At 47.7% G+C, this 15000-nt stretch overlaps 1 protein-coding gene across 2 annotated transcripts in view; it reads left to right on the plus strand.

Moving 5' to 3' along the window:
- The window catches only part of LOC124007011 (glutamate receptor ionotropic, kainate 1-like), a 116181-nt gene that overhangs the window by 56634 nt on the left and 44547 nt on the right, over positions 1–15000 (plus strand). For both annotated transcript variants that reach the window (XM_046317245.1, XM_046317246.1), the window contains exons 9-11: positions 11429–11536; positions 12057–12101; positions 14958–15000. The exon at positions 14958–15000 is cut by the window's right edge and continues 71 nt beyond it. In XM_046317245.1, coding sequence (XP_046173201.1) covers positions 11429–11536; positions 12057–12101; positions 14958–15000 — 196 coding nt within the window. The remainder of the gene's footprint in view (positions 1–11428; positions 11537–12056; positions 12102–14957) is intronic.

Consider the following 15000-nt stretch of genomic DNA (forward strand, 5'->3'; position numbering starts at 1 on the left):
CAAATCCCCGAGCTGACAAGGTACAAACTCTGCCGTTCTGCCCCTGAGCAGGCAGTTAACCCACTGTTCCCAGGCCGTCATTGAAAATAAGAATTTGTTCTTAACTGACTTACCTAGTAAAATAAAGGTAAAATAAAAAATAAAATAAAAACATTTCCTGATAACATTGAGGCAGACCACACACAGAAAGTAGACCGACGTGGTCTGTTGCATGAAAAAGTAGGAAAATGCCCGATTTCTGATTGTCATAACTCACCACGTCCATCACTAATAAGCTGAGCTTCTCAGTCATTTTTTTTCACTAGGCTTCATAGTGAAAGAGCAAAATATCATGATCTGATGGTTCCGCATATCCAGCGAAGACGTTGTGAAAACAAAACAGCTGTATGACCTCACCTCACTGGCGCAGGAAACTCTTGAGGCCCTGCGAAAGGCTAATTAATGTTGCATGTTCTCAAGTGACAGCTTCGGGGCAAACCCAGTTGATGATTTGATACAATGTTGCACTTCACTAGCAATAGCTCAAGTCAAGACCAATGGAAAGGGAGGCAGACAAGGCGGAGTAGAGCGAGAGATGAACGTGAACTGTTTTCTACTTCTAAGGATCCCGACTTTGTTTAAATGTTTTAACATTTAAATGTTCACACCCTAGTAAATAAACTGCTATGAAAAATGTAGATGTTCTTCATGTGGTATTCTAACTACGACGAGCTCAAACTCGAGACTTCCTTAACATTAGAAATCGCCCACCAGCTGTTGTTAACTTCTTATGGGCAGGTGGGACGGTAGCTTCCCACCTGCTCATAATGGGCAGTGAATGGGAATGAGAGCTGCTGTGGGAATGGAATGAGAGCTGCTATGGGAATGGAATGAGAACTGTCTGTCGCTATGGGAATGGAATGAGAGCTGCTATGGGAATGGAATGAGAACTGTCTGTCGCTATGGGAATGGAATGAGAACTGTCTGTCGCTATGGGAATGGAATGAGAACTGTCTGTCGCTATGGGAATGGAATGAGAACTGTCTGTCGCTATGGGAATGGAATGAGAACTGTCTGTCGCTATGGGAATGGAATGAGAGCTCTGTCTGTCGCTATGGGAATGGAATGAGAACTGTCTGTCGCTATGGGAATGGAATGAGAGCTGCTATGGGAATGGAATGAGAACTGTCTGTCGCTATGGGAATGGAATGAGAGCACTGTCTGTCTCTATGGGAATGGAATGAGAACTGCTATGGGAATGGAATGAGAGCTGCTATGGGAATGGAATGAGAGCTGCTATGGGAATGGAATGAGAACTGTCTGTCGCTATGGGAATGGAATGAGAGCTGCTATGGGAATGGAATGAGAGCTCTGTCTGTCTCTATGGGAATGGAATGAGAGCTCTGTCTGTCGCTATGGGAATGGAATGAGAGCTCTGTCTGTCGCTATGGGAATGGAATGAGAGCTGCTATGGGAATGGAATGAGAACTGTCTGTCGCTATGGGAATGGAATGAGAGCACTGTCTGTCTCTATGGGAATGGAATGAGAGCTGCTATGTGAATGGGAATGAGAGCTGTGTGTCGCTATGGGAATGGAATGAGAACTGTCTGTCTCTATGGGAATGGAATGAGAGCTGCTATGTGAATGGGAATGAGAGCTGTGTGTCGCTATGGGAATGGAATGAGAACTGTCTGTCGCTATGGGAATGGAATGAGAACTGTCTGTCTCTATGGGAATGGAATGAGAGCTGCTATGTGAATGGGAATGAGAGCTGCTAGGGGAATAGAGCCATGACTACATGGAACTCTATTCCACAGTACTACATAGAGCCATGACTACATGGAACTCTATTCCACAGTACTACATAGAGCCATGACTACATGGAACTCTATTCCACAGTACTACATAGAGCCATGACTACATGGAACTCTATTCCACAGTACTACATAGAGCCATGACTACATGGAACTCTATTCCACAGAACTACATAGAGCCATGACTACATGGAACTCTATTCCACAGTACTACATAGAGCCATGACTACATGGAACTCTATTCCACAGTACTACATAGAGCCATGACTACATGGAACTCTATTCCACAGTACTACATAGAGCCATGACTACATGGAAATCTATTCCACATCACGTAACTGATGTAAGCAGTAGAATCAGATGAAAAATAATTATATAAAATACACCTTCTGGAAGCAGGGACTGTGAAGAGACACACACTCTACGTACACATAGATGTTGTATTATAGATATGTGATAGTGGAGGAGTGGTCTGAGGGAACACACTAAATGTGTGGAACTAATGAGGATCCATAATAAACCCCAGGAAGAGTAGCTGCTGCCTTGGCAGGAACTAATGGGGATCCATAATAAACCCCAGGAAGAGTAGCTGCTGCCTTGGCAGGAACTAATGGGGATCCATAATAAACCCCAGGAAGAGTAGCTGCTGCCTTGGCAGGAACTAATGGGGATCCATAATAAACCCCAGGAAGAGTAGCTGCTGCCTTGGCAGGAACTAATGGGGATCCATAATAAACCCCAGGAAGAATAGCTGCTGCCTTGGCATGAACTAATGGGGATCCATAATAAACCCCAGGAAGAGTAGCTGCTGCCTTGGCAGGAACTAATGGGGATCCATAATAAACCCCAGGAAGAGTAGCTGCTGCCTTGGCAGGAACTAATGGGGATCCATAATAAACCCCAGGAAGAGTAGCTGCTGCCTTGGCAGGAACTAATGGGGATCCATAATAAACCCCAGGAAGAGTAGCTGCTGCCTTGGCAGGAACTAATGGGGATCCATAATAAACCCCAGGAAGAGTAGTTGCTGCCTTGGCAGGAACTAATGGGGATCCATAATAAACCCCAGGAAGAATAGCTGCTGCCTTGTCAGGAACTAATGGGGATCCATAATAAACCCCAGGAAGAATAGCTGCTGCCTTGGCATGAACTAATGGGGATCCATAATAAACCCCAGGAAGAGTAGCTGCTGCCTTGGCAGGAACTAATGGGGATCCATAATAAACCCCAGGAAGAGTAGCTGCTGCCTTGGCAGGAACTAATGGGGATCCATAATAAACCCCAGGAAGAGTAGCTGCTGCCTTGGCAGGAACTAATGGGGATCCATAATAAACCCCAGGAAGAATAGCTGCTGCCTTGTCAGGAACTAATGGGGATCCATAATAAACCCCAGGAAGAATAGCTGCTGCCTTGGCAGGAACTAATGGGAATCCATAATAAACCCCAGGAAGAGTAGCCGCTGCCTTGGCAGGAACTAATGGGGATCCATAATAAACCCCAGGAAGAGTAGCTGCTGCCTTGGCAGGAACTAATGGGGATCCATAATAAACCCCAGGAAGAGTAGCTGCTGCCTTGGCATGAACTAATGGGGATCCATAATAAACCCCAGGAAGAGTAGCTGCTGCCTTGGCAGGAACTAATGGGGATCCATAATAAACCCCAGGAAGAGTAGCTGCTGCCTTGATCCTTAATAAATATAAGATAACAGGGTCTCGACCCTGCACTTCGGCATTGTACTCAACTAGATAAGGAAAATATTCACTTATGAATCCCGGTTTCAACTGTATCGGGCAGATGGCAGACAGTATGTATGGTGTCGTGTGGGCGAGCGGTTTGCTGATGTCAACGTTGTGAACAGAGTTCCCCGTGGTGGCTGTGAGGTTATGGTACGGGCAGGCATAAACTATGGGCAATGAACACAATTGCATTTTATCGATGGCAATTTGAATGCATAGAGATCCTGAGGCCAACCATCACCTCATGATAATACACGGCACCATGTCGCAGGATCTGTACACATTTTCTGGAAGCTGAAAATGTCCCAGTTCTTCCACTAGACATGTCAACCATTCTGCATGTTTGGGATGCTCTGGATCGAGGTGTACGACAGCGTGTTACAGTTCCCGCCAATATCCAGCTACTTTGCACAGCCACTGAAGAGGAGTGGGACAACATTCCATCGGCCACAATCAACAGCCTCATCAACTCTGTGTGAAGGAGATGTGTCGCGCTGCATGAGGCAAATGGTGGTCACACCTTGTGTGTGTGTGTGTGTGTGTGTGTGTGTGTGTGTGTGTGTGTGTGTGTGTGTGTGTGTGTGTGTGTGTGTGTGTGTGTGTGTGTGTGTGTGTGTGTGTGTGTGTGTGTGTGTGTGTGTGTGTGTGTGTGTGTGTGTGTGTGTGTGTGTGTGTGTGTGTGCGCGTGCGTGTGTGTGTAAACTGATGAACATGATCATGATGAACAGGAAGGACATTTACGATCACGGGTGGCCAATATGTTCTATCTGAAAGCCACACCCCCTAATAAATCACGCCTTCTGAAAAGAACCTAAGGATTAGATTAGATTAGATGCTTGGTTGACCCAGCATGATGGTTAAATAAACTGAACTGATGCTTAAATTAATCCCGTGTTATACACGCAACCCAATTTGGTTCTGTCAAAAGAACTTAGCGTGTGTTCTGTCCAATATTTACCCAACAAATACCCCATATTGTACACCCATTGGTGTGAATCAGGCTTTAGGTGTGTCATGACCATTCATAGAAGAATCATTCGTTACAACAGAGATACAAATCCTGTCCCTAAGTGAGCTCATTCAAAGATGAGAGTCCTGAATCCTGGCCTAAATATAAATCAGACAGCTCTCATTCCATTTATATAAATATACATTTCTATTTTGTAGAGCTGTGAAGCTTTTTCTTTTTGAGATGTTTAATTTAAAAATACCACTTTTCAGAAACACCTCTAAAGGTTCTGAAGTGCCTTTATTCTACGTTTCTTCTCCCATCTCAACAGTTTACCATCTCAACCTCCCAAGAAATATGGATTTATGTGTTAAAAAAAAAAAATATATATATATATATATATATATATATATATATATATATATATATATATTCCCCGCCTGCCTGCATACTAACAGAAATGAGTCCTTTGATGCACGAGGAGCGCTCTGATCTTTTAAGTCTTAAATCCACTTGTGATGATTTGCCTGGAACGGAGAGCGCGGAGGAAAGAGTGGATAGTATGTGTCCAGACCTCCAAAGCCTCTCTTTTTTATTTATTTAATTTAAGTTACAGTGACGGCCTACCCCCAGCCAAACCCGGACGACACTGGGACAATTGTGCGCCGCCCTATGGGACTCACAATAAAGTCCGGTTGTGATACAGCCTGGAATCGAACCAGGGTCTGTAGTGCCATCTCTAGCACTGAAATGCAGTGCCTTAGACTGCTGTGCCACTCAGGAGCTCCTGTCTGTCTGTCTCTCTGTCTCTCTCTCTCTCTGTGTCTCTGTCTCTCTGTCTCTGTCTGTCTCTCTCTGTCTCTGTGTCTCTGTCTCTCTGTGTCTCTGTCTCTCTGTGTCTCTGTCTCTCTGTCTCTGTCTCTCTGTCTGTCTGTCTCTCTGTGTCTCTGTCTCTCTGTGTCTCTGTCTCTCTGTGTCTCTGTCTCTACTGTCTCTCTGTCTCTCTGTCTCTCTGTGTCTCTGTCTCTCTGTCTCTGTCTGTCTCTCTCTGTCTCTGTGTCTCTGTCTCTCTGTGTCTCTGTCTCTCTGTGTCTCTGTCTCTCTGTCTCTGTGTCTCTGTCTCTCTGTCTGTCTGTCTCTCTGTGTCTCTGTCTCTGTCTGTCTCTCTGTGTCTCTGTCTCTCTGTCTCTCTGTGTCTCTGTCTCTCTGTCTCTGTGTCTCTGTCTCTCTGTCTCTCTGTCTCTCTGTCTCTCTGTCTCTCTGTCTCTCTCAAAAAATATCCCCTGGTCATCCCTGTGTCTCTGTCTCTCTGTGTCTCTGTCTCTCTGTGTCTCTGTCTCTACTGTCTCTCTGTGTCTCTGTCTCTCTGTGTCTCTGTCTCTCTGTGTCTCTGTGTCTCTGTCTCTCTGTCTCTGTCTGTCTGTCTGTCTGTCTGTCTGTCTGTCTGTCTGTCTGTCTGTCTGTCTGTCTGTCTGTCTGTCTGTCTGTCTGTCTCTCTGTGTCTCTGTCTCTCTGTGTCTCTGTGTCTCTGTCTCTCTGTCTCTGTCTCTCTGTCTGTCTGTCTCTCTGTGTCTCTGTCTCTCTGTGTCTCTGTCTCTCTGTGTCTCTGTCTCTCTGTCTCTCTGTGTCTCTGTCTCTCTGTCTCTCTGTGTCTGTCTCTCTGTCTCTCTGTCTCTCTGTCTCTCTGTCTCTCTGTCTCTCTGTCTCTCTCAAAAAATATCCCCTGGTCGTCCCTGTGTCTCTGTCTCTCTGTGTCTCTGTCTCTCTGTCTCTCTGTCTCTCTGTCTGTCTGTCTGTCTCTCTGTGTCTCTGTCTCTCTGTGTCTCTGTGTCTCTGTCTCTCTGTCTCTGTCTCTCTGTCTGTCTGTCTCTCTGTGTCTCTGTCTCTCTGTGTCTCTGTCTCTCTGTCTCTGTGTCTCTGTGTCTCTGTCTCTCTGTCTCTGTGTCTCTGTCTCTCTGTCTCTCTGTGTCTCTGTCTCTCTGTCTCTGTGTCTCTGTCTCTCTGTCTCTCTGTGTCTCTGTCTCTGTGTCTCTGTCTCTCTGTCTCTCTCTCTCTGTCTCTGTGTCTCTGTCTCTCTGTCTCTCTCTGTCTCTGTCTCTCTGTCTCTGTGTCTCTGTCTCTCTGTGTCTCTGTCTCTCTGTCTCTCTCAAAAAATATCCCCTGGTCGTCCCTGGATACCCTCAGTATACAGAACCAGTCAAAACTCATTCAAGGGTTTCTTTCTTTATCTTTCCTACATTGTAGAATAAAAGTGAAGACATCAAAACTGTAAAATAGCACATATGGAATCATGTAGTAACACACACACTGACTCACTCACTGTGTGAATGAATGATTTTTTAATTACTTTCCCTGTTCTCCATACATACATCTGTAAGATCCAGTTCAATCATTTAAATTTCAAACACAGATTCAACTTCAAAGACCAGGGAGCTTTTCCCTTCTTTTTTTTTAAAGCCTAACGAAGAAGGGCAGTGATTGGTTAACGATAACCAATCAGACATTGTATAGGTATCTTTTCAAGCAGCAGCTATGGAGTTTTAATGGCTGTGAGAAAACTGTTATGTTTTCGCCAGACATAATGGGACCAATGTCTTCCAAAAAAAAAGTTGACTCATTGGATGGTTCATCAAGACTATTTGAAAGAGATGGCTGTAGACTTTTTTGAAGAAAAAAAAAACGAAAAAAAAAAAAACATTTTTACAGTAAGAACCTCATACCAACGGTGGTGGTTTGGAGATGCTTTGCTGCCTCAGGACCTGGATTACTTGCCTTATTAATAGAATTAATATTATGTAAGTGGGTGTGTCCAGAGGAAGGAAGGTCATGTAAGTGGGTGTGTCCAGAGGAAGGAAGATCATGTAAGTGGGTGTGTCCAGAGGAAGGAAGATCATGTAAGTGGGTGTGTCCAGAGGAAGGAAGGTCATGTAAGTGGGTGTATCCAGATTTGGGGATGCTTTCCTGCCTCAGGACCTGGACTTGCCTTAATAGAAGGAACCATGAATTCTGCTCTGTATCAGATAATTCTACAGGAGGATGTCAGGCTATCCGTCTGTGAGCTGAAGCTGAGAAGGTGGGTCGTGAAGCAAGACAACGATCCAAAACACACAATCGAGTCGACATGAAGGTCTGATTTCATTACTACTGAAACAGGACCCGGGTGGTATTATGCTCACTTCAATGCAAGCAACAATGAAGCATGCATGAGAGCACCAGCTGTTCCAGACGACTATGCAGTGGAGGGCCGTCAGGGCCAGCAAGGCCTTCTCTGCTGGCCTAAACGTCATCAGAATATAATTTAAAAATATATATATTTTCCCACAAATATGTATTAAATGATTCCCCAGAGTAAGAGTTATACTCTTCATTCCATAGCGTTCCTCTTGGTTGCACTGCTTCCAGCCCCAGGTTGAGATTTGGAGGGCTGGTCTTTATGTTAGATCTTTTATCCAATCATATTCAGCCATCATGAGTTGCCAGGGGTCTAAAATCTTCCCTCAGGCCTTCAAAATCAACAGTGCGCTTGTAGCTTGAAGTGAATGGAAATTAAAATTTTGTGTCAACCAATCAGCCTTAGAGTTGGCTATTGTACGCCTGCTGGCTGGCTCCAGTGTTACACAGGAGCCAGCTAGCAGGCGTAGTGCGTGCACGTCTTTTGATTGGATTACCAATATTGAGAGGCAGGTCTATGCAGAACTTCAGGAAACTGAATTTGATAAACAAATTAATTCGCTAAGTTTTAATACTAAGCTGTTTTTTCAACCCACAATGGCGGAAGGAGGAGAAGATATCGATTTGGTCGAGGATATAATTTAACGCCGACGCTACAAAGCCTTGTGGGAAACGTTCGCCTCTTTCAAGGTTCCAACTACGACCGCTATCAATGGCTCACAGGCTCCGAGAAGCACTGTAAACTGTACTGCTGGGATGCATATTATTTGCAAGTGATGGATTTGGTGTTTGGAGCCACACTGGCTTTGCAAAGTTGAGTTGTCTAACCAAGGCAGTAACGAGACACCAAAGTACGGCTGGGCACTTACAAGCAATGGTGCTTTTGAAAACTTTTGGGGACACCCGAGTGGATCTACAGCTCAACGAACAAGCGCGCAGGGCAACGGAGCCGCACAATGAAAAGGTGAAGAAAAATAGGGAAATATTTAAAAGACTCGGGTGACGCCTGGTTATACTGCGTTTCTGTCTAAATGTATAGTGTCTAGAGCCATGGCATCATGATGATGGATTCATTTGGGTGGGACTGTGTAGGACCTCACTGAAGGCCCACGGCACGCCACTATGTGATCAACGCTCTCCGATGTGACCATTATAAACATTCAGAAAGCCACGGGGCCAGACAGATTCAGACGGGGCCAGACAGATTCAGACGGGGCCAGACAGATTCAGACAGGGCCAGACGGATTACCAGGACTTGTACTCAAAGCATGTGCTGACCAACTGGCAAGTGTCCACTGACATTTTCAACCTCTCCCTGGCAGTCTGTAATACCAACATGTTTTAAACAGTTCACCATAGTATCATCCCTGTGCCAAAGAATGGGAAGGTAACCTGCCTAAATGACTACAGACCCGTAGCACTCACGTCTGTAGCCATGAAGTGCTTTAAAAGGCTGGTAATGGCTCACATCAACACCATTATCCCAGAAACCCTAGAGCCACTCCGATTTGCATACCGCACAAACAGATCCACAGATGATGCAATCTCTATCGCACTCCACAGTTCCCTTTCCCACCTGGACAAAAGGAACACCTATTCATTGACCACAGCTCAGCGTTCAACACCATAGTGCCCTCAAAGCTCATCACTAAGCTAAGGACCTTGGGACTAAATACCTCCCTCTGCAACTGGATCCTGGACTTTTTGACCGGAGGCCCCCCAGGCGGTAAGGGTAGGCAACCACACAACTGCCATGCTGATCCTCAACACTGGGGCCCCTCAGGGGTGTGTGCTCAGTCCCCTCCTGTATTCCCTGTTCACCCACAACTGCGTGGCCAAGCACGACTCCAACACCATCATTAAGTTTGCTTCCGACACAACAGTGGCAGGCCTGATCACCGACAACGACGAGACAGCCTATAGGGAGGAGGACAGAGACCTGGCAGTGTGGTGCCAGGACAACAACCCCTCTCTCAGTGTGAGCAAGGCAAAGGATCTGATTGTGGACTACAGGAAAAGGAGGACCGAACAGACCCCATTAACATCGATGGGATTGTAGTGGAGCGGGTTGAGAGTTTCAAGTTCCTTGGTGTCCACATCACAAAACAAACTATCATGGTCCAAACACACCAAGACAGTCGTGAAGAGGGCACGACAACCCACACACCCTCCCCTTAGGAGACTGAAAAGATTTGGCCTCCACATTGACTCTGTACCGGTACCCCCTGTATATAGCCTCCACATTGACTCTGTACCGGTACCCCCTGTATATAGCCTCCACATTGACTCGGTACCGTAACACCCTGTATATAGCCTCCACATTGACTCTGTACCGTAATACCCTGTATATAGCCTCCACAGTAACACCCTGTATATAGCCTCCACAGTAATACCCTGTATATAGCCTCCACATTGACTCTGTACCGTAATACCCTGTATATAGCCTCCACATTGACTCTGTACCGTAATACCCTGTATATAGCCTCCACATTGACTCTGTACCGTAATACCCTGTATATAGCCTCCACATTGACTCTGTACCGTAATACCCTGTATATAGCCTCCACATTGACTCTGTACCGTAATACCCTGTATATAGCCTCCACATTGACTCTGTACCGTAATACCCTGTATATAGCCTCCACATCGACTCTGTACCGTAATACCCTGTATATAGCCTCCACATTGACTCTGTACCGTACCACCCTGTATATAGCCTCCACATTGACTCTGTACCGTAATACCCTGTATATAGCCTCCACATTGACTCTGTACCGTAATACCCTGTATATAACCTCCACATTGACTCTGTACCGTAATACCCTGTATATAACCTCCACATTGACTCTGTACCGTAATACCCTGTATATAGCCTCCACCTTGACTCTGTACTGTAATACCCTGTATATAGCCTTGTTATTGTTACGTACATTTCTTCTTTTTTTGTAAATATTTTCTTAACTCTATTTCATGAACTGCATTGTTGGTTAAGGGCTTGTCAGTAAGCATTTCACGGTAAGGTCTACATCTGTTGTCATCGGCACATGTGACTAATAAAGTTTGATTTGATTTAGATTGAATTTACCATCACAGCCACCTAATCATCACTTCCAATTGGCTCATCCCCCCCCCTCCTCTATAACTATTTCACAGGTCATTACTGTAAATGTCAACTTAGCTGTTAAAAGGTTAAATAAAATACAGGGAGAAAGTTGGCTTTCAAAGCTTCAATTAGACTCCTCAGATGCACAGAAGGATGACAGTGTTCTCTCTTTTCTCTCAACCCCCCCCCTCCTATCTCTCGCTCTTTCTCCCCTATCTCTGTCCCTCTCTCTCTCCACCACTATCACTCTCTCTCATCCCCCTCTCTCATCCCTCTCTCTCTCATCCCTCTCTCTCTCATCCCTCTCTCTCTCCACCTCTATCGCTCTCTCTCATCCCTCTCTCTCATCCCTCTCTCTCTCATCCCCCTCTCTCTCATTCCTCTCTCTCTCATCCCTCTCTCTCTCATCCCTTTATCTCTCATCCCTCTCTCTCTCATCCCTCTCTCTCTCATCCCTCTATCTCTCATCCCTCTCTCTCATCCCTCTCTCTCTCATCCCTCTCTCTCTCCACCTCTATCGCTCTCTCTCATCCCTCTCTCTCTCATCCCTCTCTCTCTCATCCCTCGCTCTCTCATCCCTCTCCCATCTCTCTCTCATCCCTCTCTCTCTCATCCCTCTCTCATCCCCCTCTCTCTCATCCCTCTCTCTCTCATCCCTCTCTCTCCTCTCCTCCGCAGGCCCAGTGGGATGGTCTGACAGGTCATATAGTCCTCAATAAGACAGATGGGCTGAGGAGAGACTTCGACTTGGACATCATCAGTCTGAAGGAAGATGGCACGGCCAGGGTGAGTACAGACCGTGGGGGGTTGTTTGGTCGGTGGGTGGGTGGGTGGGGGCGTGTCCTGCCAATAACAACCAGCCTTTCCTTCTCCAGAGCTTGACCGTTCCATAGAGAGTAATTCTTGAGATGTGTGTGTGTGTGGTGCCTCTGTTACACAACCATTGGTTTGGGTAATACAGATTATTTCCTCATCAATGACCATCATGTCAGCGCATTGATGGCGGCAGCAGCTGCTCTCCAGTGTACAGAGGAGCGCCATGGAGAGGATGTGTCTACTGGTTAACTTCCTGTTTTCTCCTCTCTGCCTCTCTTCTCATAAAAGGGCTTTGTAGAAGGCTCCAGTGTACAGAGGAGCACCATGGAGAGGATGTTTCTACTGGTTAACTTCCTGTTTTCTCCTCTCTGCCTCTCTTCTCATAAAAGGGCTTTGTTGAAGGCTCCAGTGTACAGAGGAGCGCCATGGAGAGGATGTTTCTACTGGTTAACTTCCTGTTTTCTCCTCTCTGCCTCTCTTCTCATAAAAGGGCTTTGTTGAAGGCTCCAGTCGTCTCACTAAAAGGTGGAGCAAGGTTTGTATTTCTATAAGTACGTAACCTTGTGATGTGCCTCCTCTTTACTCTACCGATGAACAGTTCCTGACCTTTACCCCCACTCACTCCTAACAGTCCTTTATGTTTCCTAGTTATTCTGAAACTACCCGTGGAATAACCTCTTATCACAACTTTGATGTGTCGATGTTGACCTACAAGTACTTTGGTCCTATTTCACTCTCTCCACCCCATCTCTCTCTCTCCACCCCATCTCTCTCTCTCCACCCCATCTCTCTCTCTCCACCCCATCTCTCTCTCTCTACCATCTCTCTCTCTCTCCACCCCATCTCTCTCTCTCCACCCCATCTCTCTCTCTCCACCCCATCTCTCTCTCTCCACCCCATCTCTCTCTCTCCACCCCATCTCTCTCTCTCTCTCTCTCTCTCCACCCCATCTCTCTCTCTCCACCCCATCTCTCTCTCTCTCTCCACCCCATCTCTCTCTCTCCACCCCATCTCTCTCTCTCTCTCTCTCTCTCCACCCCATCTCTCTCTCTCCACCCCATCTCTCTCTCTCTCTCTACCATCTCTCTCTCCACCCCATCTCTCTCTCTCTCTCTCTCTCTCTCTCTCTCTCTCTCTCTCTCTCTCTCTCTCTACCATCTCTCTCTCCACCCCATCTCTCTCTCTCTCTACCATCGCTCTCTCCACCCCATCTCTCTCTCTACCATCTCTCTCTCTCTCTCCCCATCTCTCTCTCCACCCCATCTCTCTCTCTCTCTCTACCACCTCTCTCTCTCTCTCTCTCTCTCTCTCCACCCCATCTCTCTCTCTCCACCCCATCTCTCTCTCTCTCTACCATCTCTCTCTCTCTCTACCATCTCTCTCTCTCCCCCATCTCTCCCTCTCTCTCTACCATCTCTCTCTCTCTCTCTCTCTCTCCCCCATCTCTCTCTCTCTCTCTACCATCTCTCTCTCTCTCTCTCTCCCTCTCTCTCTCTCCCCCCATCTCTCTCTCTCTACCATCTCTCTCTCAACCCCATCTCGCTCTCTCTCTACCATCTCTCTCTCTCTCTCCCCATCTCTCTCTCTCTCCTCCCATCTCTCTCTCTCTCCTCCTATCTACGACCCCCTCTGACCCTCTACGACCCCCTCTGACCCTCTACGACCCCCTCTGACCCTCTACGACCCTCCTCTGACCCTCTACGACCCCCTCTGACCCTCTACGACCCCCTCTGACACTCTACGTCCCCCCTCTGACCCTCTTACGACCCCCTCTGACCCTCTACGACCCCCTCTGACCCTCTACGACCCCCTCTGACCCTCTACGACCCCCTCTGACCCTCTACGACCCCCTCTGACCCTCTACGACCCCCTCTGACACTCTACGACCCCCTCTGACCCTCTACGACCCCCTCTGACCCTCTACGACCCCCTCTGACACTCTCTGACACTCTACGACCCCCTCTGACCCTCTACGACCCCCTCTGACCCTCTACGACCCCCTCTGACCCTCTACGACCCCCTCTGACCCCCCTCTGACCCTCTACGACCCCCTCTGACCCTCTACGACCCCCTCTGACCCTCTACGACCCCCTCTGACCCTCTACAACCCTCCTCAGACCCTCTACGACCCCCTCTGACCCTCTACGACCCTCCTCTGACCCTCTACGACACCCTCTGACCGTCTACGACCCCCTCTGACCCTCTACAACCCTCCTCTGACCCGCTATGACCCCCTCTGACCCTCTACGACCCCCCTCTGACCCTCTACGACCCCCTCTGACACTCTCTGACACTCTACGACCCCCTCTGACCCTCTACGACCCCCCTCTGACCCTCTACGACCCCCTCTGACCCTCTACGACCCCCTCTGACCCTCTACGACCCCCTCTGACCCTCTACGACCCCCTCTGACCCTCTACGACCCCCTCTGACCCTCTACGACCCCCTCTGACCCTCTACAACCCTCCTCAGACCCTCTACGACCCCCTCTGACCCTCTACGACCCTCCTCTGACCCTCTACGACACCCTCTGACCGTCTACGACCCCCTCTGACCCTCTACAACCCTCCTCTGACCCGCTATGACCCCCTCTGACCTTCTACGACCCCCCTCTGGACTATGACCCCCTCTGACCCTCTACGACCCCCTCTGACCCTCTACGACCCCCTCTGACCCTCTACGAGTCTGGCTGGCTCAATGATTCATCTAAATCTCTCTATAGCTGAGAGTTGAGCTAAATCTACGTAACTATACTCTATAGGACTTCTTACCTTTAACTATTTAACATTATGGGAGTTGCAGCTAGGATCCTAGACCAGGGCCGGACATCTCCAGTCCTCAAGAGGCCTGATTGATGTCACAGTCTTGCTCCGGCTAACACACCTGACTCCAGTAATCACCTAATCATGATTTTCAGTTTATGCAATTAGTTTAAATCAGCTGTGTTTGCTGGGGATAGGGGGGGGGGAGTAGGACGCCAATCAGGCCATGGAGGACTGGAGTTGCCCACCCCTGATCTAGACCATGGAGAATCTCCGTCACAAATCATTTTTATTCCAGGACTGTAGGGTTAATCTGTGTCCAGGGAAACCGTCCCCGTGGAAACCGTCCCCGTGGAAACCGTCCCCGGGGAAACCGTCCCCGGGGAAACCGTCCCCGTCAATCTGATGAACGATCCTTTATTACTTGTGCCCCTTCCCTTCCCACGCTGCTGTGAGTTGGACTCTGTGGTGTAACCCAATAGGATATTAGTAATTGGATAATCTACGTGGGTCTATTTGAGTCCCCAATAGCACCCTATTCCCTATGAACCCTGGTCTAAAGTAGTGCACTATATAGGGAATAGGGTGCCATAGGGCTCTGGTCTAAAGTACTTAATGTTTTTATTCAGATTGCGGTGTGGAACTCCTACACGGGTTTGAACCTTACAGAGA

This window comes from Oncorhynchus gorbuscha, linkage group LG20, assembly GCF_021184085.1.
Source record: "Oncorhynchus gorbuscha isolate QuinsamMale2020 ecotype Even-year linkage group LG20, OgorEven_v1.0, whole genome shotgun sequence".
NCBI classification, from domain to species: Eukaryota; Metazoa; Chordata; class Actinopteri; order Salmoniformes; family Salmonidae; genus Oncorhynchus; species Oncorhynchus gorbuscha.